The sequence below is a fragment of the Siniperca chuatsi genome, linkage group LG5 (assembly GCF_020085105.1).
Source record: "Siniperca chuatsi isolate FFG_IHB_CAS linkage group LG5, ASM2008510v1, whole genome shotgun sequence".
Lineage (NCBI taxonomy): Eukaryota > Metazoa > Chordata > Actinopteri > Centrarchiformes > Sinipercidae > Siniperca > Siniperca chuatsi.
Window position 1 is genome coordinate 14,998,463 of NC_058046.1, and position 27,366 is coordinate 15,025,828.

Genomic DNA, 27,366 nt, shown 5'->3' on the forward strand with positions numbered 1-27,366 from the left:
CTTCTCTCTCTCTCTCTCTCTCTCTCTCTCTCTCTCTCTCTCTCTCTCTCTCACTCTCTCTCTCTCCTGCTCTCTCTGTGTCCCTCTCTGCATCATTAATTGAAAAGGCTGCTTGTTGAAATAAGTCACCCAGGTTTTCTTTCTTCCATATGGAGGACTTCAAAGCACAGCTAGGAGTCAAACACATTTTATACAGTTAGATTAGTTGTTTGGACTGTCATCCCTCAGTTACCAATGCAGCAGCACTAATCATGTTTTAAATGTAAATATTTAAGTTGCTCAGTATCGGCTATTTAAGCTGTTGTTAATTTGGAACATCCAAAATTATGAGGCTTTCTGTTAATATAAAATCTAAAATGGTGAGGAGAGGCTCATATATTGGGCTGCACTGCTGCTTCCTGTTTTTAATGTTCTCCCCAATATGCTGCTATGCCATAAAGATGATAGCCATTTTTACAAGTTTTGCAGGATTTACACCATATTCAACATTTAGTACCTGACACCAGGTATTAAAATGCTGATTTAGGTAAGCGAGTGTGTAACTATTCATATTAACATTACAGTCGCATAGCCAAAGGGAAGGCTGAAAATTTCAGCACTCATTTTGTTTGCCCACCATGCCATGCTGGATTGGAATTGTGACTTGAAATATTATTCTGAGCTAATCCAATATTCTATCTGTATGGTTTGAAATTGAGTTTAAAATGTCAATATCACTTCAAAAGCTGAGCCGTTAACTGAATTTATGCTTCAGCTTGTGTTCTGTTAAGTACAATTCGAAGGAAGATGCATTTGTGGTATCACTTTACTTTATTTTTTCATTGTTGAAATTAGCACATTATGGGAGAAAGTTGAGAGGAAAGATTAATGTATTTATCCTAATGTTATAAAAAATAGTGTGGGTTGAGAGGTGGGTTAGAGAGGAAAGTGTTCTGGCTAGCCTTATCTCCACTGACAGCTCATTTGCAAACTTTGGGAGCTCTGACAGCAAAGGCTCGGTCACCTTTTGTTACCACCGTTCGTGCAACAACCGACAGAGCTCAGCAGAGGACCTCCGGCTGTGCTCCAGGCTGCTCAGGCTGTACTAAGCTTTCTTTCTTTTGGATGTGATTAATATCAGAACAGAAGTAGTGTTGCAATATATTGTTATTATTTAAATGAAGTAATATGTAACATGTAACATGAGTATTTGGTCTTTTTAAACACTGCCTGCAGCAAAAATAGGGAACAACATATATCAGAATTAAACAGGAACACAATCAGTATAGGGCACCTTTAAAAAAACAAAACAAGGTGAATGACAGTTATTAAAATTGACTTTGCTTCCAGCCATAAACGGTTTGCCAAGAATGTCACTAAAAAATCCATAGGACAGTTTCCATCACCTCAGGAGTTTAGCTTCATTGATAATGCATATGAAAAGGATGAGTGATGGTGCCTAACAGCTTCATAAAACCCCTTATGGCAAAGGAGAGGACTGTGAATCCACTTAAAAGCAGTATTTCTCTCATGCCATAACTAGGGAAAGGCCTGATTGTCTGTCTGAGCTGTGTCGGTCAAGCTCCATACTGTCAGAGCAAATTAAGTCAAACGGAGGCTTAATTACACCGATAAGTTGTTGCCCTGTGGCTAAAAACATCTTATCACTAAACAGCTGGGAAGAATGTACTATTATGAATGCATAATTGGGTCCAGGGTGACTGTCAAAGAGCAGTTGTTGTTTTTTTTAAGTACAGCAAGGCCTCCTGCTGTGGGGTTTTTCACATCCTAAGGGTGTGTGTGATTATAGTGTGTTTTGCAATTTTATGATTCAGCACGGCTTGTAACATCCATGTAAATAAGCTTTTAAAATTCATTAACTACAGCTGCTGTTGTGGTTTGACATTATTGTTTTATAGGATAACCACAGTACACACTGTACAGTTTTACTTATGAAATTTAATGTGCCTTAACACTGTTTGATTCCTGGCTGATTGTGCAGCGAAGCTTCCCTACTCTGTAAGAAGCTACCTGAACAAAATGGTAAGCAACCTCATAACAGGATGTTTTGCTTTTGGCAAAAGATAGAGCATCCTTTATTCCATGTTGCTCTGTACAGTACAAAGTGTTCTTGGTGTACCGGAAGAAGAATTATAATTTCCTGTGGAATATTTGCTTCTTTTTTTTAAATACACAGTAACTGTGTCTTCTGCTGGAAAAAGACAGGGAAGGAGGGTTAAGGTAGTTGTTGCTAAGTGGTAGCCTTGAACTCTTGAAAGGCTTCTAAAGCACTATAGCTTTAGAAGGTGATTGTTGTAATTAGACATACTGAGAGATCTCGAGTCCGGCAGCCTCTCAGCCTCTCTTGATAGAAATACAAAGACTAACATGATATAAGATGTGGGTGACGCAACGGCAACTGGAAAAAAAATAAAGGCAGAAATACACTTTCAAATAAATTCATGTGCATGCATGTCTTTCAATACACAAACAAAAAAGACCAACAAGAAAGGCCCATACAGTACACAGAAAACTTGGATGATTTAGGTAATTTTCTCTAAGTAAGTCTTTCTTGCGCCCATTTTGTGTTACGCCTCTCTCGTTCTTCGATTTTCTCTGTCTTTGTCTGTCTTTTCTTTTCTTTCCGGTCTGACTCTCCTCTGCTCTTTTTCTCTTTCTGAAACACACATACAATCCTCAACTGTGCCAGATGTCAATAGCTACAGTATGCTCAAAGAATGGCCAGCAGAGCTGCTCCAACTTGTTATGATTGTCAATATTGATGGAGAGGGGAGATATAGACCTAAAGCAGTTCTGAGGTTGGATTTCTTTACTCTGTGGACAAATTATGATAGAAAATATTTTTTTACTGTGTGCCAGTGTGCATGTAAATGTAATCTTCCTGTGTTTTTGATTAGTTTTAAAAAATGTACAACTTGCACTTTTAGTGAAGTATCAACACATAGCTGATGTTATCATGTCTTTTATTTGTGATATCTGACACTTATTTGATAATAAATATGTTCACAGGAGACATTAATAACACTGTACTGTATTTACTGGTAAACACAGGCACACGCATGCACCTGCCACAATAGCCTATCGGAGCAGCTACAAGACAACATTTTATCAGCTTGCATAATCTTTTTCGAAAGCATCCGAGGAGGATGTTGATAAACAAAATGTACTGTATGTATTGATTGGATCTACTGATTGGTTGTCTAGGCAGTGCAGTCTTGTACCAACAGGTTTCGGATTTTTTCATTTGTAGCAGCGGGCCTCCAAGCCTTCCTTGCAACACCCTCACTGTGTTTCTGTTGGGATCAGAATGCAAAGCTATTACACACTGGAGGGTTTGTCTCAATTGCACCGAATGGCTATGAATTTTAAATGCGGGATTAAAGCCTACAGAGGACAGGCACATGGGAGAGACTCAGTCAGTTGAGTGCTAATTTGATTTAAAAAAAACTTTTTTTACAAACAGCTCTGGCAACACATTGTTAGCAGGGAAGATGCATTGCTCGTGCTTTAGTCCTTCAACTGCTCCACCAAATCAAACTACAGAATGAACAAATACGCTCTCCAAAAGGAAATTATTTGACCATATTGAGCATCCTGTTTTCCATATGAAAAAAAAAACTAACCGCTCATAGTGGGAGTCAGTTGTTGGTCAGCCAATCCAATACTGGGAAATGACATAATTACAGTATAATGTTACATTTAAATCCAAAACATGCATTCAGTCGATCCATCAAATGAAAGATAAAAAGCTTACTTATTATTATAGTGTTTCCACTAGATGTGTGTTTTAAATAGGGCCAAAAAAGGAATCATGAACTGAATTTCCTTTCTGTTTTTGTGTCTTTCAGGTTATTGGAGCAAAAATACATTCCTACATATGTTTTTTAATGATTATTGATAGCGTAGTCCTGTTTCCTGTTGTATTGATTCTTTGGAAACAATCAAATGCTCTGCTCTGGGAGTGATAATGAATCTTTGTCATCCTTACTGTTGTTGCAGGTGGAGACATGGATGACTCATCCCCGTATGAACCTGTAGCACCAAACCGACACCCTGACGCGTTCCGCTTGGCCTCTATCTCTTCAGGTACAACAGGTTTGATCTTAACTGAACACTTGGCAGTTTATCATAGTTTATCAAGTCGAAATATGATGTATATATTTGTTTGAGAGAGGGTGAAAACAGAGGTTCCATTGGGATAAATATCAATGTAGTGGTTTAAAGCACCTGTGTTGCTCTCTCCTCGCTGGCAGTCCACCAGTCAACTGTCCTTGTCCTTTGAATAAATTGGGTGCTTATCGTTTGAGCTGTCTTGTGACACACGAAGGTTGTTGTGGGCTTGTGAAGTATACCATACATTCTCAGTGTACTACCCCACATTTTCCCCAGCTATTGATTTGGTTTCAGTTTGATTTCCTCTTTGGTTTACTAATTAAACCACCCAGCACTCAGTAGGGGAGCTGTAGCCCACTATTTAATTTACTGGTTATTACCATCATTGTATCACTAATCAATGCAGATCTAATTATAAGACACAGCTACAATGCTTAATGCAGTGCAGAGAAGTGAGTTTCACAATAGGTGTGATTGGACACTGGGGCGACGTCTGTCCACTGCCAGGTCTACAGCCTATAGTCACATGAAAATTCAATAGTTTTCTTTCATCCAGTTCTGACAGAAACTTCCAGAGGATGTTCTCTTGTATTTTTTTTGTGTCTTTTTTTTTTGCCAAAAGCAATCTACAGACACTGAAGACAACACATTTTCCTTTTCTTTTGGCTGATGTATCTTGCTTTGTTTTATAACTGGGAGGTACAAGAAAGACACACTTTTTGCATAATCCCTGTAGTTTGAAATCAGCAGTGTCACTTGTTTTTGAAATGTGCGTGTTTGATATATTGAAAGAAGGAGAGAGTACCTGAATAAATATGAAAAAGTGCAGGCTTTGATTTTGAGAAATAATGGCAAACTGCCTCCACTGATTTAAGTGCATATTCATCTAGAAGGCATTCAGAAAGCACATACTTCTCATTCATTTTAATGATAGAAAATGTTTAGAAGTTGCATCTGGATTTGAGATTCACACCAAAATATTTAGTCATAAACAATCAAGCTGATTTATGATTAGTTTTATTAGGGCTTTGTACAAGGATAAACTTTCAAGTGAGTAAGACTCATGACCACTGAGTTATGGAGATTTCAATTTATCCTGTTGCTGTAGCATCACCTATTGGCAAAATGTTAAATAGTGCAAAATCATTTTCAGTTAATACAGTATATGCACCCGTCATTTAAATATAGCTGCAGTTGCACAATGTGCTCCAGAAGTATGGCAATATATATGTCAAATAGGCCTTTGATGATCAGGCAACTAGTTATAATAAAAAATGTATGCAATATCAGAAAACAAAAAAACAGGTTTTCATCTAAATATGTTATGAACCAATTTTGGTAAAGGCAGGATGACATTTGTAAAAGAAGTGGTTGAAAAAGTGCAAAGATTGTTTAAATGTTAAATGAAAATCTGTGTAGGCAGAAATATACATGGACAGAATCCAGTTCACGAGTTACAAGTGAAAATGTAAAGTACTTTCTAAATGAGCACATGTTGGTATTATCTGCACAAAAAACTGTTCTTGATTGTCACATGATTAAAATTTCCAAAATAATGTTGTTTAGTAGTTTTGAGATGTCCTGCTAACTAACAATTAAGCAAGAAAATAATCAAAGAGTATAGACGCTTATCTTTAGAACGCCTGTGTACGAGTGCAAGTGCCCTGGTAAAACAAAGAGCGCAGTGCAGTGTACCTAGACATATTAAGATACAACAGGGGACTCATTACTGAATCCATTTTGCATCAGCTATTTCCTCCATTCTCTCCAAGGTGAAATATTTGATTTGCTCTCCGAAATCTGTTTAGCTGCAAGCTTTCCTCATTATTTATCATTTCTGAGGACAGAGTAATTGATTGTGGCGCTGAGAGAAAACCACAGGCAAACAGATATGTAATTACACACTTGTTTTATGGAAATACTTCTCATTTCGATTACTAAACCACGCAAAAGTATTCATAATCATGTCTATAAATGTTAAACTGTATAGAGAGCCAGGGAATATATGATATCTGGTTGTATGATGAGGACGGGGGAATGTATACTCTCCAAGAGGAAAGGTAGGAAATTGAAAAATAATCTCTACTATTTTAAAAGTTTTTGTCTGGGAGGAAGATAAGGGACAGAAGTTGTGATAGAAATGGAAGAGAATTCTATACTACTGTAGGCACTCACACTCTGAAGTTAAAATTAAACAGAACATATGGAGGCTCTGTTTCTGCATTGCCCCAAGTGATAACTGCAAAACTATTTCACAAGGCTTCTCCTTCTAATTGGACTTTTGTAGTAATTTTTGCATATCTTCAAACTTAACATATGCATGCACTGCAATGAGCACATTTAACCCTGTGGGGTCTGTCCCTTAAATAAGGTCGGTGGCTGCCCTTCAGTGACATCAATATAGCCACAAATGGCTTCGTTAGAAAGACAACAATGACTTCTGCTCATCCTGCCCTGGCTTGGCTGGCACTGTGCACCTGCATCAGCAGTGTTTCATCACCTCGGTGCTCAGCATAGTTGCATCCAGGTCTGACTAGAGTGTCCTCGTCAACGTCAGTGGGCCTTTTTCCACTGATCCCTTTGCTGTTATGGTAGTGAGGCACAGTGTGGTCTCTTGAGCCCTGTTCCTCCGCCACTGTGTGCCACACCTCTCACCACCAGAGGAGTTGTTAAGGTCTTGAAACATTGGGGGCTTAGCCCAGCCTAGAAATCTTTAGATTTTTACCCAATAATTGCACTATTTAAGTTATTTCAAAGTAAAATGAATATAAGATGCCTTCATGGCACTTTAACCTCTAAATATCATCTTTGAATGGCCCACTAATGTGTAGGGAGAAATTACACAAAACACTAAATAATTAAAAGTGACACTGACTGAGTACACACATTGTTTTCCTGTAGGATGATGGAGTTGACTTTGTAAATAATATAAATAGCATAATAATAACAATAGTAATAATCCTAATAATAAGTGATTATAAGCTGCCTACCTTGCTGCTGGCAATGGAAGCATGTAATGATGTGTTGCTAGCCTGACATTTCTGCTTGCTATTGAAAGTGAACTGGTAGCCTGGTAGCTACCTAGCTAGCTACCCAGCTAAATGGAATACATGTTTCAATTGCCAAATCTGTTGCAGAGATGCATATACTTCATATATATGCTTCAGTGGAAACGAATTATGGCTTGAAGACTTGGATTCTACAAAGGCAAAGTAAGGTCATCACACTTTCTTTCTATGCTTAGCCCCTGTTCCACACTAATATATCAGTGAGCGCAGGCTAACTAGAGCAGTGGTTCTCAAACTGTGTGCCGTCGCACACTGGTGTGCCTTGGGAGCTGGTCAGGAGTGGCTTGTAATTAGTCTTATGTATGATGATTTACATAGCTTTAATCATATGTAAAAAAGTTTTTGTAAAAAAAAACCCAACAGAGATCAGAGATTTTTGAGATCTGGGGATATTCATAAAACATTTGGGGCTGTAGCCTTGGATGCCCAGGACTAATGATGCCACTGCTCACCACTAAAGGCGTAGTTTGTGTTGTGACAAGGTGGACTGCCTTCAGTGTCACAAAGGAAGCATATTCCTACTGTCATTGTGCTATGAGCACTAAAAATTTGCTAACTTTGAGAAGCTATTGGAAGTAGCTTGGTGAAGAAGGCAGCGAGGTTACCAGGTTGCATGAAAAATGCTTATTGTCATGTTTCTTTGGTTCCCAGGCAAATGAAATATTGTTTTGCAGAGAGAAACCCCATGAAGGCAGCAGGTTCTTGTAGGGCTACTCAGTTTCCCTTAGACTTTTCCCTATTACTGCTTTAAATTGACAGTTGACACAGCACCAGACACCTGGCACAGTTAGGCATTGCTATCAGCTGGAAGAAACTTGTTCTCCATCTCGTCCAAGAAGTCCAGTGTCAGTTAGATTCTGCCACATTTCGGCCCACTGTCATGAGGTGTGATGTTGCACACCTGCCCACTAGTCTACATTCTGCTTAAGCAGTTGATCACTCCTGTGACCTGTAACACTTTGCTATGTCATGCTGTCAGTGTCAGGGCAGAGGATTATCTGATGATAGAGATGATAGATGGACAGAGAGCAGAGGTTATATAGGGTAGCAAGTGTGTAAATACTGACAGCTGCCTGGAAATGCAAGTGACCCCTGGGAATGCTGTTAAAACACTGGTGTTCTCCTTTTGGTAAAGTTCTGTTGGCAGCTCCAGTATAGTCAGCACCCAAAACTAGTAACACTAAGCCTGTATTTGAAATACGATGATGGTTACGTGTTGTTAACCTGTAGTTCTCTTAACACAGGCAGGGCTTTGTAGCAAGTCACCCTTGTAAAATCTTAAAGCTACAATAATCACATTCTGATCCCAGCAATATCCTGAAAACACAACGCACTATGTCAAGAAGTGAAGTGAGACACAGAGAGAGAAAGAGGTCATGCAAATGACACCTCTGCTCCACAAAAACACAGACAGCACTACATGGAATCTTTAATACAGTAGAAATTAAAAGATTCAATAATATCACAAAATATGCCTTTCAGCCACTGTAAAGAGCAACTGAGCAAGAGAGAAAGAAAGAGATTAGACAACTTTGGCCCTTATTATCAGAGTCTGCGCTGTAGTAGTACTATCACAATGAAAACCACTCCAATGATAGAAGAATATTGCAGCTAATTAAAGGATGCATGTAAAATGCGCTTCATAGGTGCTCTCTGTTCAGCAACACAAAACCACAGTGCAAGTCAGAGACCTGCAATAACAGTATTGTTTCGAACATGAGCAGCTCAGCACAATATTGATTAATTTTTTACCTTACTGCTGTTGTCTTTCACCACCGTTTCATTAACTTATATAGGTATGATTTTTTTTCTTTGTATTTAAGCTTGCAGCAATCCAGTGCATCATGATTGAATCAGCCAATCATATGATACGTGTTGGATTTTTTTTTCCAGTTACAGCAGTAAACTTGTCAAAGGAGAGACACAAACATGTATTTTAGCCTGCTCCTACATGTTTATAAAAACACACAAAGTATTATCAAGGATGAACTCCCTAAAGTTAGTTGTCCTGCCCAAACCAAAGCTCCTCTTGCACCACTACTACCTCTTCACTTGACTTTGTGGGACATGTGAAGTAACTGTATTGTCTTCAGTGGAAAGCTAGCCTTGCACATTTAGCCTTGCAAAAAGAAAGACACACACAGTTAACATTTTGTCACTGGAAAAATCTTCATCATCAAATGATAGGGATGGCTGAGTGAGTCTTTCCCACAGGAAATATATTGATAATCAGTTCTCTACCCAAAACTCCTTTAGTTGCTGTAAGAATTGAATGCAATAAGTAATATTAATGCATATTTTCTCTGTTCTAATCAAATTGGACTGAACACCAGTGGGAATCTAACAAAATCAAACAAAAAGATGAAGCATGGAGATGCTACAGGAAGGCACATTTGTCTTGTTTACAGTCCCCAACCTGCCAATAGCCCTGCCAAGTTTAGTAAGTTCAGAAAATTAATTACCTTTGGTGTCTGATGTGGTCCTACTAGTTTGTTTGATGCATTTAGAAACCTTTTGTTGATGAGGAGTAGGGCTAAAAGTTATTTTCCTGATTAATCGATTGCTTGGTCTATAAAAAATCTGAAAATAGAGGAAAATGCTCATCACAAATCCCAAGAGTGCAAGTTGATGTCTTCAAGATATTCAGTTTACAATTATGAAAAATAAAAAAGCAGCAAGCTGGAAAAAGAAAACGTTTAGCTTTTTTCTTTTGCTTGTATGCAGAGCTCCACTAGAGGGTTCTGGCTATGTTCATGGAACTAGAGTTATAATGCATAACCATTGTTTGCTTGGTTTCAGTTGCTGTTTGAGTCAATAGCCTCAAGACTCAAATCAATAAGACATCATGTATGAAGGATGTGGGAGAGAATCCTTCCTCCACAATGCACCTGGATCCTTATCAAAGCCTGTATTGCGTACAGCATCCAAAAATATAATTGACTGTAACTGTTAATATGCTCCATGTGAAATGTATTCTGTTCTCTTGACCCAGCGCTGAGCTAATTAACTTATTAGGAGCAGAGGGCAGCGTAGAATCCTGCATTCAGGGGTCCCTCCAGGAATTAAGTTTAACATCCCTTAGTTAGACCTTCTAACTCTCAGCACTAAGCCTCTCACCTCTCAGCTCAGTGTGCCCACCATCCAATTAAATCCAGAAAGCTGTTTCTACAGCTGGGGGAAAAGGACCAGTGCAACAGCCGTGCTCAGCATGCTGTTGAAATGTTTGACATTTTCACATTGTCCTCATAACAATTACTATTACTTAGGCAAACACTAAGATCTTTTTTTTTGCATGCACACGTTGGGGTTCTGGTTAATAGGGGTCTAAGTGTATCTGTGCATGTGTTTGTTTGGTTTTGTGTTTTCTTGTGCCTGCATGTATTTATATTACTTTGTTTATATGCTTCATTATTCTGTTTGAATTTTCTAATTAGTCTATCCTTAGTCCTTAGCTTGTCTCTCTGTGGGTCAGTAATGAGAGTTGTTCGAAGCTCACTTATCAGAGACAATTTGTAATAGTCAGCGTTTTTTCTTACAAGTTTGAATCAAACAACATTGAATAATCCACAGAACATGTTTGTTGTTTTTGTTTGTTAGTACTTTTAGTTATTCCCTACTTGCATGGTGATAATGAACAAGGAAGCAGATTATTGATACAATATTGTGTGAGTTCACCTGATGCGCACCTCTTGTTAGATTATTTCAACACATTATGTATTACTGCCAGTGACGGTTGAAAGAGCTAAACAGCGTACATATTAAGGGGGACCGAGGGGGGGCCACTGAGGACACTCAAGCTTTGAATTTCACTAGAGGAAACTCAACTTGAAGGAAAATGCTCATAAACAGCTCCAGTATTTAGAAGTGTGTTTACAATGATTTAAAATTCCTTTGGACACCGCTTTCCCACCTCCGCATACACATATTTATGCTCACATAAAAATATTTAGTTTTCTCTCGTCATTTCCATCTCCCCTCACTCTCTCTGACCCACACACTGGTTCATTTTGCAGCAATAATTTCATGCTTATAGGTAAAATTCAATTGATCCCTGAGAACAGAAGATTTCATTTCAACTCTGCTGGTCTTACTCTGATGACTTCTATATGTCTAACTTGCTCAGTAAGGCTTAGGGAGATGATGTTGTAGATCCAGTGTGCCCTCTTCCTCCCCTCTGAAAACCCCTCTGCGACACAGAGTACAGAGCTAATGACTGATGAGTCCTTTGACACGGAAATGCTTGACATGCTCCTTGGGGTCCGGACTAAAGACTTCCCTAACAAGCTCTCGTGTGCTCACCCAGGGCTGTATTAAATCCAAACTTTGGCACCTTTCCTAATTACTGAGAACATACACGGAGCCAAGTGCCTCTTCCTAACCTGAGCTGAACTCCCCTCTGCAGCGCAGTGTCCCTTGAGTATGGGATGATATATGAAATGCAGAATTGAAATTAGGCTGACGGAGAGCAATTACTGAGGAAGGAAGATCCTTTACTCTTTGGGGGGAAAAGCATCAAAATCCAGATACAGTGTGCGTGAATGTTTTATCCACTTCTTCTATTCCTATGTGCTCTGTCCACCGCCCTCACCTCTCTCTTTCTCTTTGTTATCCCTCTTTCTTTCTTCTCACTGGAACACAGGTCTTAGGTAATTTTCAGTTTCTCTCCATCTCCCTATAGGTGTCTCCTATCTCACATTTTAATGCTCTGCTTTTTTCTCTTTATTCTTTTCCCTTTCTTTCTTTCTCGCCCTGTGTGTGCTATATGTGCGGAAAGAATAGATGGTTATTTCCACTACATTGCCATCAGTGGGGTCTAATTTATGATGCCCATAGAGTAGAGAGCCCTATTAAAAGGGTATTTACAGTCAAACGGCAGGATCACCAAAAGCAATGACTATGCTTTAACTGTTGTTGACTTCAACTAAATGTTATGAGACCACATTTTCCGAGGCACACCAGGCAATTGTGAGCAAACAACATGAGACAATTTGAAACTCTTTTTGTGAATTCATGTTTGCACACATTTATATTAGTTTATTCTGCAGCCAAAAAGGTACCAAGCAATGATGGGAAAAACATTACTTGTGACTCAATGACACTGATTGCTCTGTGTTTATTACATCCATTAATCAATCAATGCACCCACCCGCCTGTCTATCTGTTCATTCATTCAGTCAGTGCCTCACTTCCTCATTAATGTATACAACAGCTAGCAAGGTACGTTAATAGATATGTGTAAACTATTGATGCTGAGAGCTGTTGATTGCACTGCTGATGGGCCGGGTTAATTATTCTGAGCAAGAGTCGCACATCTTTCTTGAATTAGGCTGGATTAATTGAAAGCTCTCCAGCATGTCTCTGTAAGTGGCTGTCCAATCTGTTAGTCTATGTCCTCTCATTTCATCTCTCTATCCTTCATAATCAGCTGCTGTAATCAGCTGCTCAAGTCTCCTGTCCCCTCTTAAAGCTTTTTCCATTTTTCTACGTCTCGTATCATTAGCTTATCAACCCCTTTCTACTCATATTATAGCAGAATATGTTTGCTGAAAACCTTCATTATAATGCACTTGGAAAATCAATTATAACTCTGTAACACAATACCGCACATTTCCCCTCCTATCTCCACTTCTTTGCTTCCGTCCTCTTCTCCTCCTGCTCTTGCTATCATCCTGTTTGTGTGTAAGCACATCAGAGCCATCAAGTGGGCTTTGTCTCTCATGTTCGCCCCAGGACATCTTTTTGGGTTGAGCACCAAATTAAATCTCAGCGCCCCAATCAGAGGTAGTAAAAACCCGTCCATCGCCGCAGCCTCAAAAAGCTGCTTCAGCCCTGCTTGGTCAGATAAATCTTAGTAGCTCATCCTTCTCTTATTCCCTTTTCATTCTGGACCCCCCAGTGGCCCACATTAGAGCCTGCAGATGGCCAGGGGAGATTTAGGAGCTGCAATCTATCAATGTAATGTAGCCTGAACCACTGGACAGCAACCCCGCTAACCTCTCCTCCAGCTGGACCGCACCGCCCCCCTTCAGGCCCTTTTCAGCCAAGCTTGGCCCACTTTAGTAAAACTTTGGCCCTGCCTCAGCCTCTTCATGCCCAGTGCCAAAGTCAGCTCTCTTTTTGATTCTCATTGTAATCACAGATCAACCAAGCTGCTCCTGCTTGACAAGGTCAGCTAATTGTCTCATCCTGCCTATCAGGTCTGATGTTTGTTACTGTTGCATAAGTAAATTATCTCAGCACAATTCTGTCTGTCAGTCACTTACACCAACAAGAGTTTGTTATGCTGGCAGACATCTGTTGTGGAGTGTTTATCCTCTCCCCTCAAGGATAAACAAGTTTCATTTGATGATACAATGATGTCTTATTTTAATAAGAGTCATAAAAATGAATGCTCTTATTATTCGAACAAAGAAGGAAAGGTTCTCCCTGGTGGCCTGTGACAAACACTTAAAAAGGCAACACTACTTTTGATACTTACATCTATTGAACTCAGGACATGTCTCTTAACACCCTGCCTGTTTATCAGAGCGCCTGCAACATTTAACCTTGATACATCTAAATAAAAGCCATGGTTAACGGTGAGTGTGCTTTCTTCTTGATCTGAAATCATTAATTTTGGGGGTTTGCTTATTTTTTATTTTTTTTACAACTGTTGTGTTGTGATGTGATGTGTTCTATCTATTGCCATTTCCAGGATTGATAACATGCGATGCAGCACTTGGAAACAATACAACATCTCTAGCACACCCCTCTAAAATAAATGGTCTTCTTCCTGCTCCAGGCTGTCTGATAGACACAGAGTGAGATTGGTTCTGTTGAATAAGAGATGAATCTCTCTGGGTGTCACTATGCAGCTACGACCTCTGAAATATCATTATCTACAGGGGAGGGAGGTTAACTTCTCTAATATAGCCTGAATACAAGAGAGGGATGCCACAAGTGAATATGATCCTGCTTTATTACTGGTATAGCTCAGGAAAGGGTGTGTTTTTGTTCTGCCAGTATATGCAGTATCTCAGAATACCCAGACACACCTAATGACATAATCTGTTTTCCACAAATATGATGTGCAGCCTGAGGGGTAATTGCAATGTTTCAGCTTTTGATTACACTGAAAAAACATAAGGGAACTTAATCTTGAACCATCCAATAAGTGAATCATACAACACAGCATGTATTACAGCATGGAGTCTTGCCAAGTCCTTGAGCTTAGCACATTTTGGGCAGACGTTACAGTATTTAGTAATGTTTCCCACTCACCAGTACTCAAATCAATAAGCTTTCTTGTCAATATTTTCCCAAGGACTGTTTGCATTATTTCCATTGAACTAATTTAAATATCTTGTTTACTTCATCAAGTCAAATAATAAAAACATCAGAGTAATTTGTATCAAAGTGAGGTAACTTACTACGACAACTTGATAATCTACTAATATTATGATGATCCCATCATAGTATTACCTGAAAATTAATAATTTAACATTTATTTATTTAACATCCAATTTGGAATCATAGCTTAATTCCATATTTCACTCAGTCTGAAACAGACTGAATCAATAATTCAGTTAGAGTGATGTGGGCTAGCTGCAGGCATCCCTGCAGCGGAGGGATGCCTGCTGGTTGGGCGGAGAAACAGAGAAGCATAGATGATATTGAAGAGTCTCCTACAGTGTTAAAGTCTAACATTTGCAATGAATTCCCTGAGGGGTGGAGATGCAAGGATTGTTGTTTTATTTGTTGATTGTACTTTGCAGCTGATTCCACTGTAAACTATTTCAGATTGATGATGTTGAGTAAGAGGATCCATCTGCTGTGATTTTATTTGATCCAGGTTGTGTTTGCTTAATTACTAACAATAACTAATAACTATTCATCCCGCTTTGGAAATACATGTTGTAAGACTGGAATCCAAAGGACTACTTCAAGTTTATCTGCTATGTCTGACATCATTGTTTTCAATTAATTGTGAGACTGAAAGTGTTTAACCATCGAACTGTGAACTCTTTTCCCCTTTAGGTTCACTAAAGTCACTGAGTTCTTTCTCTCCACTGTCAGGGATGCTCACAGTGGCCCCAAAAGGTTTCCACTGTCTTGATGCCGAGAGAAACTGCAACCCCTGTCTTGATGCGGCCAAAGCCTGCAACCTCAACAGCAGCTGCAAGAGGCAACGCTCCGCCTACATCGCTACCTGCAGCAAAGAGGACCCCAACAAGGGTGAAACCTGCAGCAAGAAGCGCTGCCACAAAGCGTTGAGATTGTTCCTGGACCGTGTGCCCCCTGAGTTCAGCCACCAGCTGCTCTTCTGCCCCTGCCAGAGCGAGGGCTGTGCAGAACGACGCAGGCAGACAATTGTGCCTGATTGCTCCTATAAAGATAAGGAAAAACCCAACTGTCTGGAGCTACGGAGGGTCTGCCGCCAGGACTCTCTCTGCAGGTGAAGGAAAAGGAAATGGTCGGGGGTGGGAGGTTTGGGATGTCAAGGAAGGAAGAGTGTCCTGTACTATATGTGTGTAGTGCGAGGGGTGGCAGGGCAGAGATTCGTTTTATGTGCATGCATGTCTGTGTGTGTCTGTGTTAGTGCATTTTTGTTTTGTTGGTTTGATGGACAGATTTTAGTGCTGTGCGTATGAGACGAACTACCACCAAAGAAATCTGAAGATTCATTATCATCTTCTTATATTCATGGAAAATGAGAAAAAAGATAATTGAATCCGTGCGTTAGAGAGAGTTTCTGTTTGACTGCCATTTCCTCTCTCCCATGGCATCCTAAAGTTGTATATTTCTCTGCTGTAACTTTGCCAGTGAAGTAATTAGACTTTCAGGGAAGCTGTGGCTATTAGACACAGGATGAAGATGTGAGGCTAAGTTGAAGGGACAACGCTCAATTAAGCTGAACAAAACATTAGTGGATCACGTTAGCTGCATGGGGCCTCTATTGGATTCAAGCGACCGGATTCAATTCACACCTACCCAGCCGTGACATGTTTCCTTGTGTTAGTGCTGCTGAGAGCAGGTGAAACACAGCGGTTGTACTATCAGACAAATCAGCTGTCAAGATCTTTTTACCCCCCAGAACCATGTGCTTTGTCTGGCCATCAACAGGCTACACATCCAGCCGGTTAGAGGAGATATGTGCTACGTTCATTAGTCTAACGGCATGAAAAATGTGGGACATTTGAATAATTCTAAGCATTTAAAAGCTCATTTATGAGCCTAATGGAGTTTGACCAAGTGTTAGACCCTTGAATGCTCACTGCTAAAAATAATATTCATGGTGTGAGAATTATCAGAAAGGGAAACTTTTGGTTACTTTTGTCCCAGTGTGACAGATGATTAGGCAGCTGATACAATTCAGAGACAATCAGTGACGAGTCTTGACAGAATTTGTGGGTTTAATACTCAAAGTAGCTGTCCAACCCCAGTAGTCATGGAAGATGATAGCACCTTCCCTGGTTGGATACTTGCAGTAACTGCCTGAAAATTAGACATCAGCCGCCTCTTCAGAAAAGTACTTTCAATTATTGTCAGTGTTTGCTTTAATGTGGCAGGTTTGGAATAAATTTATAAACAACCAATACATCGCAGAAAGTTACTTGAAGCCAATTCAAACGGTATATATACTGATTTTTTGTGCACTCAAATAGTATGTATGATAATAGTATGTATGAATAACACTCATAAAAAGCACTAATCTAAGTGTGAAAACATTTTGTGCCACTTTTGTATTCCTTTGGATAACTAGCCAGAATCATTTGTTTATGTAAGAAGTAAGAATGATTTACAATCACATGAATTTAAATTAGTCTTGCTAGCCATGAACAGCAATTCCTTGTGAGATGTTTATCTATGGTATGTCACATTTATCCTGTTTTCATAGAGGTTAGCTAGCCTTCGAGGCTGAGCGTTAATGGTGAAAACCCAATTCCTCTCCACAAACACTAAATCCAACCACCATGCTGCTAAAGTAGGGAAACTCTATCGCCTCCTCTCCAATTTATGACTGTCTTAATAATTACCTGCTTGCCTGCATTTTGTAATCTGTTTTCAGGTTGAGTTGCTTTCGTTGACCTTTAGGCCCCTAGGTGTCTGCTGTGCACCTCCTTATTGAGAAAGATGAAATAGAACATTAAAGCTCATTATCTGTGGCCACGTAATGCCCCACTGAGGTCAACAGCTCGATGAGCGTGCACACACTCATACAGTACAGACACGTGCTGGCCTGCACCAACAACCATTCAGCGGTCACACACACACATATACACACAAACCCACACGCTCACACACAACCACTTTGAGCTTGAACGTGACTCTAATAATCTACAGTTTGGGTGGTGTATTCTCCTGCAGTGAGTAAGTGCTGCCATGCAAGAGAATGTCACTACGATATAATTAAACTGAGATGCCATTGGTCAGTGCTGGGCTGACAATGTTCTCTGATTGGTGATTTGATTCTGCCTTGAGGTGTCCACAATCAGCACGATCCTGTGAGATATTCTTAATGTGTCCTCTGTCTGTCTCGATGCCCTCTATCTGTTACATGATCTCTGGCATCATCACAGGACAGCTCTATGTCCTGGTAGAACTTGGAAACACTGAAACACTGATCTGATAAGTTATCGAGTTATTGCATTAACCAATACATTCTGTTCTTAATTAGTTCTGCACAAGCACTTGAATTTAAAACTTATTTGTCATGCTAATGGAGACAAAGTCCACAGATTAGGGTTTGTTTTGTGAAACCTTGGCAATAAATGCAATTGGCCCCAGACAGCCCTAGAAAAAGCCCTCCCAAAACTTTTTAAACACAGAAGTCACAGCACACTCAAGTACACCAGAGGAAACTTTCCTTGGCTCCGTTCTCCCCTGTCAGAGATGTGTTGATAAAAGCAGGGGAAGATCATTCAACGACAGGCCTGTCTCCCCTGGGGATGCCTGTCTGACTCCAAACAGGGGATACACAGCTAGCCCAAGCTTATTTCATTTTAACACAAGGGACAGATCGAGAGAGGAGGAGGGAATGGGAGGAGGAAGAGAGGGAGGGAGAGATAATGAGACAAAGGGAGGAGAGGGAGGGAGGGTTGCGGAATCGATCCAGGCCATAAAGCTACTGCAGCGGGTTGGAGGTCAGTGGTTTGGGCACAGAGCTATGGATCCCTGCAGCAGTCTCCGCAGACCATCTCAAAGACAAGCTTAGCTCCCTGTAACACACTCAGAAAGCAAACAAATGCAGAAAGGGTCACAGCTCACAACACGCCCAACTCAAAAAGGATTTAAAAATGTATACACACATATTTAATTATTTATTTTGGACCAGCAGTTCCTTGCTTTATAACACAGAATATTTGAAAGGATTTCAAATATATAATTTTGGCTTGGGCTTAGGTGGCATATTGCACTGGAAGACTTCCTTCTCTTCCTGGTCTCTGTGAAGGCAATTGTTGTCATACGCTGGAGATCTAGGGACTGTAGATGGACAGAGAACAAGCATGCAGCTCTTCTTTCCTACACCTGGTTGTACTTCTGCTGCAGTTATTACATTATTTCCTTCCATAATCCTCCACAAACAGACAAAAACAGACATTGCTGTGTTTGTTACTGTTCTAATATTTTCCTCACTTCCTCTCCTCTCAGCTTCTCCACACTGTAGTTTCACCATCCTTCCAATGGATCCAACATCTATTCATTTGGGACTGCTGAGTCCACAGAGTGACAATAGGCTTTATTTGGATGTGCTGTTTTGGGTGGTGTAGTGTGAGCATGTGTATGTGCATGCATGTATGCAAGCAGAGAAAGCCCAATGAAGTCTAACCCAAAGAGCATTGAGTTGTATATGTGTACTGTATTGATTGTCTGAAGGACATCTTTGATTAATATCCCCTGGTCTTCAGGCTCACTGGGTGCTCTTTGATTGAGTTCTTTGGCTACTGGTTATCAAAGCAGGGAGCTGAGACACAGTCGATCACTGTACAGGTAACCTGACCCAGTTTTGGAGATGAACTGTACCAGGCTGCCTTTGCTTAAAGAAAACTCACAGGGTACTACACTCTCTCTTTTTCACACACAGACACACACACACACACACACACACACACACACACACTGCCCTAAATCAACAGTCTGCTCTGTTGTATCTGACAACTCAAGCCTCCGCTGAGGGGGAACAGTGAGAGGGAGAATGACTGGCCCAGATGGCATTACTCTGTAGCTTCTGAGACAAAGCTGAAAGAAATCAGGATGTTGTTGCACTTTTATCATCAGTTTCTCTCTCTCACATTCACTCACACACAGACACACACACACACACACACTTTTGGCTCTTGTACTTGTGAGGACCCTCAATGCACAGGCCACTAACCCTTCCCTAACCTTCTGTTCAGACATAAATAGAGAGCACGATGTACTGTAACTTTAATGAGCAACCAAGACTTGACTGTGTGGTAACAGATTTCTCAGGAAAATAACTACTTTGTTGTGTGCGGGTCTATTGGCAACAGAGATGTAAGTGCATAATCTGAGTTGAGTATGTAAATTACATGCTCAACCCAAATACGTCTGAAGCTATAGACTCATAAGGGGCAACAGACAGCCTGCTACTTAAAATCTGCATGTGTGAACAATGCGTTAACCATCACGACTACATGCCTGAGCTTAACCCTTACCTTAAACATGGATTCATTGTTCTTTTCTTTTTTTGTTATTTCGTGCAGCAGAACATTGACATATTTTTACCTTAAACAGTTCCCTATTTACACATCCGGCAGACACAGAGCAACTTTAGCATTCATTTAGAGTCGTGTTTCTGGTCACCCAGTGAATGTAAGAGCAATATTCACTCTCCTCCCTGTTCGGATTTGATCTCTACTAACTCCTAAGAGAAATATCTGGCTGTTTAGCTGTGCTGGGCAGCTAGCATATCGTGGTTTATTTTTTAGCTTTTTCGCTGAAAACAGCTGCCTGCTGTGGCTGAAAACAATGTAGATGAGAGAGGTGAGAATGAGCCAAAACAGTAAAGCCAAAACAATGAGCTGAAAGACACTCACTACTAACAACACACATAGAAGGTACCAGAACAGCAGCAGCAGCTTCAATGTCTACACAGGGTGCGTGTTGAGCAGTATTGAGTGTAGGTCACTTGCGTTTTGGCAGCCTTCAGAATAAAAGACTTCAAGACTTGAAGCGTAAAAATATGCTTCAGGTTGCGGTCACACACATATAGAGTAAGTGAAACATGTGACATTACGCAGCCTGTGTAGACAGCTATATTGACTGAAATAGAAGCGTATCTGTTCCGACTGACACGTGAGATGGATGACTGAAAAATGCGGCTGAAACAGCTTCTATGTAGACAAGCTTTTACATGTAGTCATTTGATCCATTGTTAATATAAGAATATTGACTGATTAGCACAGATTTGAACCTAAATCTAATTAGATCAGAATCAGAATCAGAAATACTTTATTGATCCCCGAAGGGAAACTTTGTTACAGCAGCTCGCCAGTCAGTGCACACAGGAGAAAGTACTAGCAAAAAATATAATACAATACACTATAAAACAGGTCAGAAAATAAATTAAGTACCAGGTGGGTATAAGTATAAGATAAAATTAGTGTGAGGGACCAAGTGGGTTTACCGGTTGATGATGATAATACAGTATAATACAATGTAATAATATAAGTAATAAGTAGTGATGCAAGTACTGTCAAGTTAAGCGTAGCTTATTGAGATTATTAAGATATTGCACAGCAGTAATGGAGGTATATAATATCAATATCCATAAATAGGAAAAACTAACATAGGAAAACTAAATATTGCACGGGAGTAATACACAGAATATTGCACAATTATTCAAGTACGGCAGAGAGGTAATGATCAATGTCCAGTTTAGTGACCTAAGGTCATACAAACTAACCCTTAGAGGGAGCAGTTAAAGAGTTTGATGGCCACAGGCAGGAATGACTTCCTGTGGCGCTCTGTGGTGCTTTTTGGTGGGATGAGTCTTCCGCTGAATGTGCTCCTTTGCTTGACCAAGATTTAGATTTTAGATTTTAGATGTAAAACTAAGTCTTAACTCTCAAACACCCTGTTAAAGAAGCACTGGCCAAAGTGTCCTCACTTTCCACAAATGTCCTCACTCTCAAGGTCTCAAACTCAAAATGGTCCTCACAATGACAGAAGTATAAAAGCATACACACACTTACCTTAAAAAGTCTGTGTTCAAAGTAATACCTTGACTGTTTCTATCTCCCTGGTTACAACACAAGCTATCAAAGTGAAGTGTCTTTTCTGATAGTGTAAAGCTCTGGTTTTGCAAGCAAAGCATGTGTCAATTGGTGACCTTTTCCTCATACATAGTATAGTTTGCTGCAGTGTGCGGCTTTAATCAGGCCTCAACTTCAGTGGAGACGTGCTCAGTTTGCTGGCTACACATAAGAGTTGCAAACGGGGTGAGAGGAAAGCAAGAGAGAGAGAGAGAAAGAGAAATAGTAAGAGGGGTGAGGCAGGAGCTGGAAAGAAAGAGTTGTGCATTTAATTCCAATACATGGATTAGTATATGGCCATTTACTTTCCTAACTGTAATCTCTAAGGGAACATGGTATAGCGGAAACCTCATTACTGACTAGGCCTCACCCTTTCCTACACAATCTCTTCCGTATCTATTATTAATGCAAAAATTATCAATAGGACTTTAGACTTATCTACAGAATGGTCGATGTGTGGTTTTGAATGTGTCAATTAGGGCCTGCTCTTTCACTCTTTATCATTCTTACTCTGGACTTCTGTTTGTACTTAAGGAGTCTCACTTACAGCTGCAGCATGTACCTTTCTTTAAACTTTTCCCACATAATTGTTTGGTATGTGACTAATAGCTATTTAATTACTGGTTCTGCAGCATACTGCTAACTCTGTCATTTTTTCAGGGACAGTTCATCCATTTGTTTGACGTGTACACTTTGTCTGGGGGGATGGCTGTTTACCTTGTTCGGAGAGTATTTAGGGAGTTCAGATAACCTTGAATAATCTACTCACCCCTTACCAAACAGACAGTGCTGGGTTTTGTGTGTGGCATGCTTGATTTAGCATTCATATCAATGACATAACATTCAGTAGGGGGTTATAAGACATCTGCAGTGGGTGGTGTAGACAGAAGCGGAGATATAAAGCAAGAGAAAGTGAGAAAGTAAAGCAAGCCCATTGTCTGGTCACCAAACAAGGAACATTGCAATGATGCACAAGTAAGTATTTCAAAATAAAACAAAAAGTGGGTTAATTAAATGAAAATGCAAGTTCAGATTGTTGCTTGTTTTATGCTTTGGATTTTCTGCTTAATAATGCAGGGGAGGTTGTGTCACCAGACAGTTTTTGTTGGTTTCTATTCTCTGCTGAGTAAGGGGGCGAAAGGTTGTGTCATGTGACAGCTAAGCTAAACTGCCTTGTGTTTTGACTGAATGCCATCTGTTCACATTGCCCTTTTAGACTATTGACTGGGAATCCCAATGAGTACAGTGCTGCCAGAAAAGGCAGGCCTCTGTCTAGGCACATTCAAGAGAAAATAGCTGTGGGTAAAATGGACAATCACCTCTGACCAGAGCAACAAAGAGACCGTCTCAGGGTCACCAGCAGAAATTTAGTTGGGAAAGCAGGAGCAGAATGCCACTGAAGCCAGCGAAATCATAAGACACTGAAGAGTGCCTTTTATTGGAAAGAAAAAAATAACTCTGACAGATCTAATGACCTTTTAATCAAAATATATTCATAGCACTCCACCCACAAGGTCAGTGCTCTAATGTTAGGCTTTTCATAATAATTGTTATTACATAATGAGCCATGCTGCACAATGCAGAGTGTCAAAAGAGAGTAATAGTCAAATCTCAGCTTTGCTGAGCCTTATTGTTTGCTTTGGCATCAAGTGACAAAAGGACACATGAGGTGTTGAGTCCTGTTGATTGAACTAGGGTCAAATTCCCAAGCCGTGAGTTAGCCTATGAGCACTTGAGTCTGCAATGGCAATCAGTTTATACAACAGTCTCAGCATTAATGAGAGAGGAGAGGAGAGATACGGTTGGAAGAATACAACAGAAAGGAGAAAAAGCTGAGCCGAGAGAAACATCTTTTGTTTTTCTCATTTGCTTCATGTAACTGCTCTTTAGTTGGCAGCTATTGTGTCATGGTTATTGTTATGCTTGCTGTAGACGAGTGAGAGATATGGTTTCTAAAGACTCTCTAGGCTGAAGACTGAAGGAAGTGATAAGAGTGAAGAGCTATAATTTCACATTTAACTGAAATTATCATCCATAGAAGAACTCATATTTGTAGACAGAGCACAGAGGGGAGCTCTATAAACCAGATAGGATTCTCAATAGACTAGTTGTTTTTAATGTAGAAAGTTGATAGCTGTTTTTCCTCTTGCTCCTCCTCCTATATGGGAAATGGTTTCCAAGACAGACACTCATCTGATTTGAGTCACATTGTTTGTCACGGGCATCAATTGATAGGAATAAGAATCCATATAAAAAGCCATTAGTTTTCTATTACTGCCAAGCTGGATGGACAGGCTCTCAGTGCTCAGCCGAATCACTGTGTTTAAAGTGTCAGGTTGGTTGAAAGAAGTCTACCTCTGTGGGGGCTCCCCTGCCACTTCCCTGGGGGCTGAGTGGCTGAAATGACCATAAAACTCTGTTGAGCTAGACAGCCTGTAATTTCAGCAGCGAGTGGCGCTTTGCCGAGGTATAATGGAAAGCCAGTGGAAGCCATGAAATTTGCTGCATCCCGGTGTTGGAACACCATTGTCTGAACACTCAGGACACCTCTCTAAACTTTAAATTACTGTTTTTAAGCCATCATTGTCTGAAAGAGCTCTGCATCTAAAAAGAAACACAGTGCTTGTTCAGTTTCTTTAATCTTCCGTGGTCTGTGCCTTTCCAACAGAAATCTGACATTCACATTCTTTGTTAGCACTGAAGTAAAAGACCCTTAGCCCATAAGAAATAGAAAATGTGGTTCTAAAGGTTGCTTTGTATAGACACAATAGAGTTGTTCTCTCTCCCCGCTGTCTGTTGTATCTTTTTTTGTCATCTGTGGCATGATTGTGGGTACAAGTGCCTTCTTTCATTCCGAACAGAAATGGATGAGAGAGGGCTTTGAGTGAGGAGGACAGGTGTACACAGGGATAGGTTTGTATTTGTGTGTGTTGTTCTCTGTGTGAATTAACATTATGTACTGTGTATTGCTATTTGAGTCTGTTTGTGTGTGTGTGTGTGTGTGTGTGTGTGTTTGCGCGTGTGTGCATCTGTATCAGTCTTTGCAGCCATGGTAGAGCAACCATACATCCTGTTTTCTGCAGCATGGCCTTAGGTATGATGTTAGCGGCATGTCACGTCGAGAGGCTCTCCGGGTGATTTGATAGGAGGGCGGATGGAGATGGAGTTGGAGTAATGAAGTGAGTCTGAGTGGGGTTTGCTCCCGGAGGCCCAAGCCCATCACACCACACTGGCTGCATCTCTGCTGTGGTGAAATACAGAGCGAGAGAGACACAGACAGACAGACAGACAGACAGACAGACATGGAGACAGGGAGACAGAGAGATTGTAACCTCATCACCCCATATTCCCCCTCAGCCAAATCTGCTTGTCTCCACTCTCCGTATTCTCATTCGAATTGAAATGCAGCATAACAGTAAGCACATTGATCTTGAACTCATTGCAATTGAAGAATCTCTCTTTGATAGACTGTATTATGGCCACATGTACCCTCGTCTCTGAGTTTCCTGAATTACAGTGTCCCTCCTGCCGAAAGCAATAGATTCAGTGTTTGCAGATAAACATGCAGGTAGAAGCTCAAGTATCATTACATTGCATCTCATCTAATCCAATTACTATTAGAACCTTGTGAAAAAGGCACAAAATGATGAATAACTATCAAGTAGTGCCATAGAACGTATAATAAGTGATACAGCTGCAATGCATATTTAAAGACAAGGTAGTATGTAAATTTCTGTGACATTAACATTCTACCTGTTTAGGCTACTGTGGCATGCAGTGGTTTGCACCATCAGCAAGTATTGTTATTCTATGAGAAAACATGTATTTAAAGGTACTATACCTGGAGTCTATCACCAGGTAAAGACTTTACACATTGCTTTATGGAATAAAATCAGCAAAGAGGATACTGTTCCTGCGGCACAAATGAAAGTACATTTTTACACCATGTCTACGTGGGCTGTGCAGCAAAAGAATGAGCGAGACATGAGCAGAGAGCACAAAAGAAGCACAAGCTGTTATATGTCTTGTATGGACAGATGAATTGGTTAAAAGCATAAAAGCGTATGGAAGTGTACCTGCTTTGCCAGATGAATGAAAAAACAGGTTAAAACATGTCTGACTCCAGTGATAGGTTTGTCAGAAAATTTCAATGAAAAAAACAAAACCTTTACCTTCCTCAGCAAAGTGAAAGAGAAAAAAAGTTGGCTAATGAAAATGCTGTCTCAAAGGAATAGTTCGATATTTTGGGAAATACGTTTATTGGCTTTATTGCCAAGGGTTAGACAAGAAGATTAACATCACTCTTGTGTCTCTCTGATAAATATGAAAATACATCAAGGAGATAGATAGCTTAACTTAGCATAAAGACTGGAAATAGGGGTAAACAGCTAGCCTGACTCTGTCTAAAGGTAAAAAAAAAGAAAATAAAACATCTGCAATACCAGCACCTCTAAAGCTCACTTATTAACACATTATATCAGATCAAGGCTAGCTGTTTCCTAATGTTTCCAGACTTTATGCTAAGCTAAGCTAAGAGAAGGCTATCAGAGCAGCTTATTAGCTACTAAATTGCCCAAACATTTGCAACCAACTGGATACCAGCCAGAAAAACACATTCAGTCAACTGCCCTTACTAAACCTGTTTCTGTGTTTGTATGTGGTCGTGCGTGTGTTTGTGTGTGTGTGTGTGTGTGTGTGCACGCTTGTTAGTGTTCACTAAGGACAAGCCTAAGGTGCGTTACAGTACCTTTGAACTTAAGACTGCAAAAAGTGGTCAGACCAGGTCAGAGTGAATGAGTCACTGCAGAGAGAGAGACAGAGAGAAATGTGCAATGGATTGTGATTAACTTAGTGGGCAGCTGTGATGTAAACAGTACAGACAGAGCAACTTTGCACACGCTACTCCCAATAAACCTACTTAAGTGGATTAGCAATGCCACCCTGGGGGCCTCCACAGACTTAAAGCTCTTATCACAAACACACACCGAAACAAAACATACTATTTTTATCAGTTCCCTTGGTTTGCAGGGAAAGTGAGTTTGGGAGTCAGTCGAGATGTTCAGGATAAGCATGGAAGTAACGGCCAAAAGAGGAATATGATATCTTTCTCATCCTTGCACAAATGCATGACCACAGGGTTTATGTTGCATGCTACGAAGATAGTGAATAGCTTGTTGGTACTGAGGCATGAGTGAGACCTGGTTACTATTCAGGACACCTGTTGTAGCGGCCCCGAAACAGATGTTGCATATACTTTCCCAATTTGAAGCTGGTCACAATTGGCAGCTGCTAGAGGGTAAAAATGGTGCCAAAAATTTGGCCCTGTGCTTTGAATTTGTGTGTATGTGTGTGTTCATCTGTGATGTGCTTGTGACTGAGCCCCTGCCTGTTTTTCTCTGTCTGTGCTTCATGTTTGTTGTGCAGATCTAGGCTGGCTGATTACATGGTGAACTGCTGGGTGACTCCACACACAGTGAGCACCTGTCCCAACCAAGACAATCACCAAGCCTGCTTGGCCTCCTACGCAAGGCTCATCGGTCAGTACAACCAGGGCTGTGGGTGACGCTGTGATAGAGTGAGAGTGTGTTTGTGTGTGTGAGAGAGAAAAAGGGGGAGTGAAATGACGGGAGACATACAGAAATGCACATTTACCTCCAAATCCCACAATTTTTCTCAAATTCCAGGTACAGGGTGATGGTTATAGACAACTCTACTTTTACTTTTATCATAAGGAGCAGGCAGAGGAGTGAGACTCTCCATTTGTTCCCTCCTGGCCTGATATCTCCCCCAGCACACTGGACATCAGTTCACTACTAGAAGAAATTAGGGGTTAGAGGCACATATAGAGCGTTTACTTAATTAAAACTCTTGATGACCATCTGTTTGCTCATAGTAAATGTTGCTCAAACAATGTGCAGGGACTAGTA

General features: G+C 40.4%; 1 protein-coding gene across 2 annotated transcripts in view; it reads left to right on the plus strand.

Moving 5' to 3' along the window:
• Positions 1 to 27,366, plus strand: part of LOC122876994 (GDNF family receptor alpha-2-like) — a 44,884-nt gene that overhangs the window by 8,338 nt on the left and 9,180 nt on the right. For both annotated transcript variants that reach the window (XM_044198042.1, XM_044198043.1), the window contains 3 exons: positions 4,000 to 4,086; positions 15,237 to 15,615; positions 26,864 to 26,976. In XM_044198042.1, the coding sequence (XP_044053977.1) occupies positions 4,000 to 4,086; positions 15,237 to 15,615; positions 26,864 to 26,976 (579 nt within the window). The remainder of the gene's footprint in view (positions 1 to 3,999; positions 4,087 to 15,236; positions 15,616 to 26,863; positions 26,977 to 27,366) is intronic.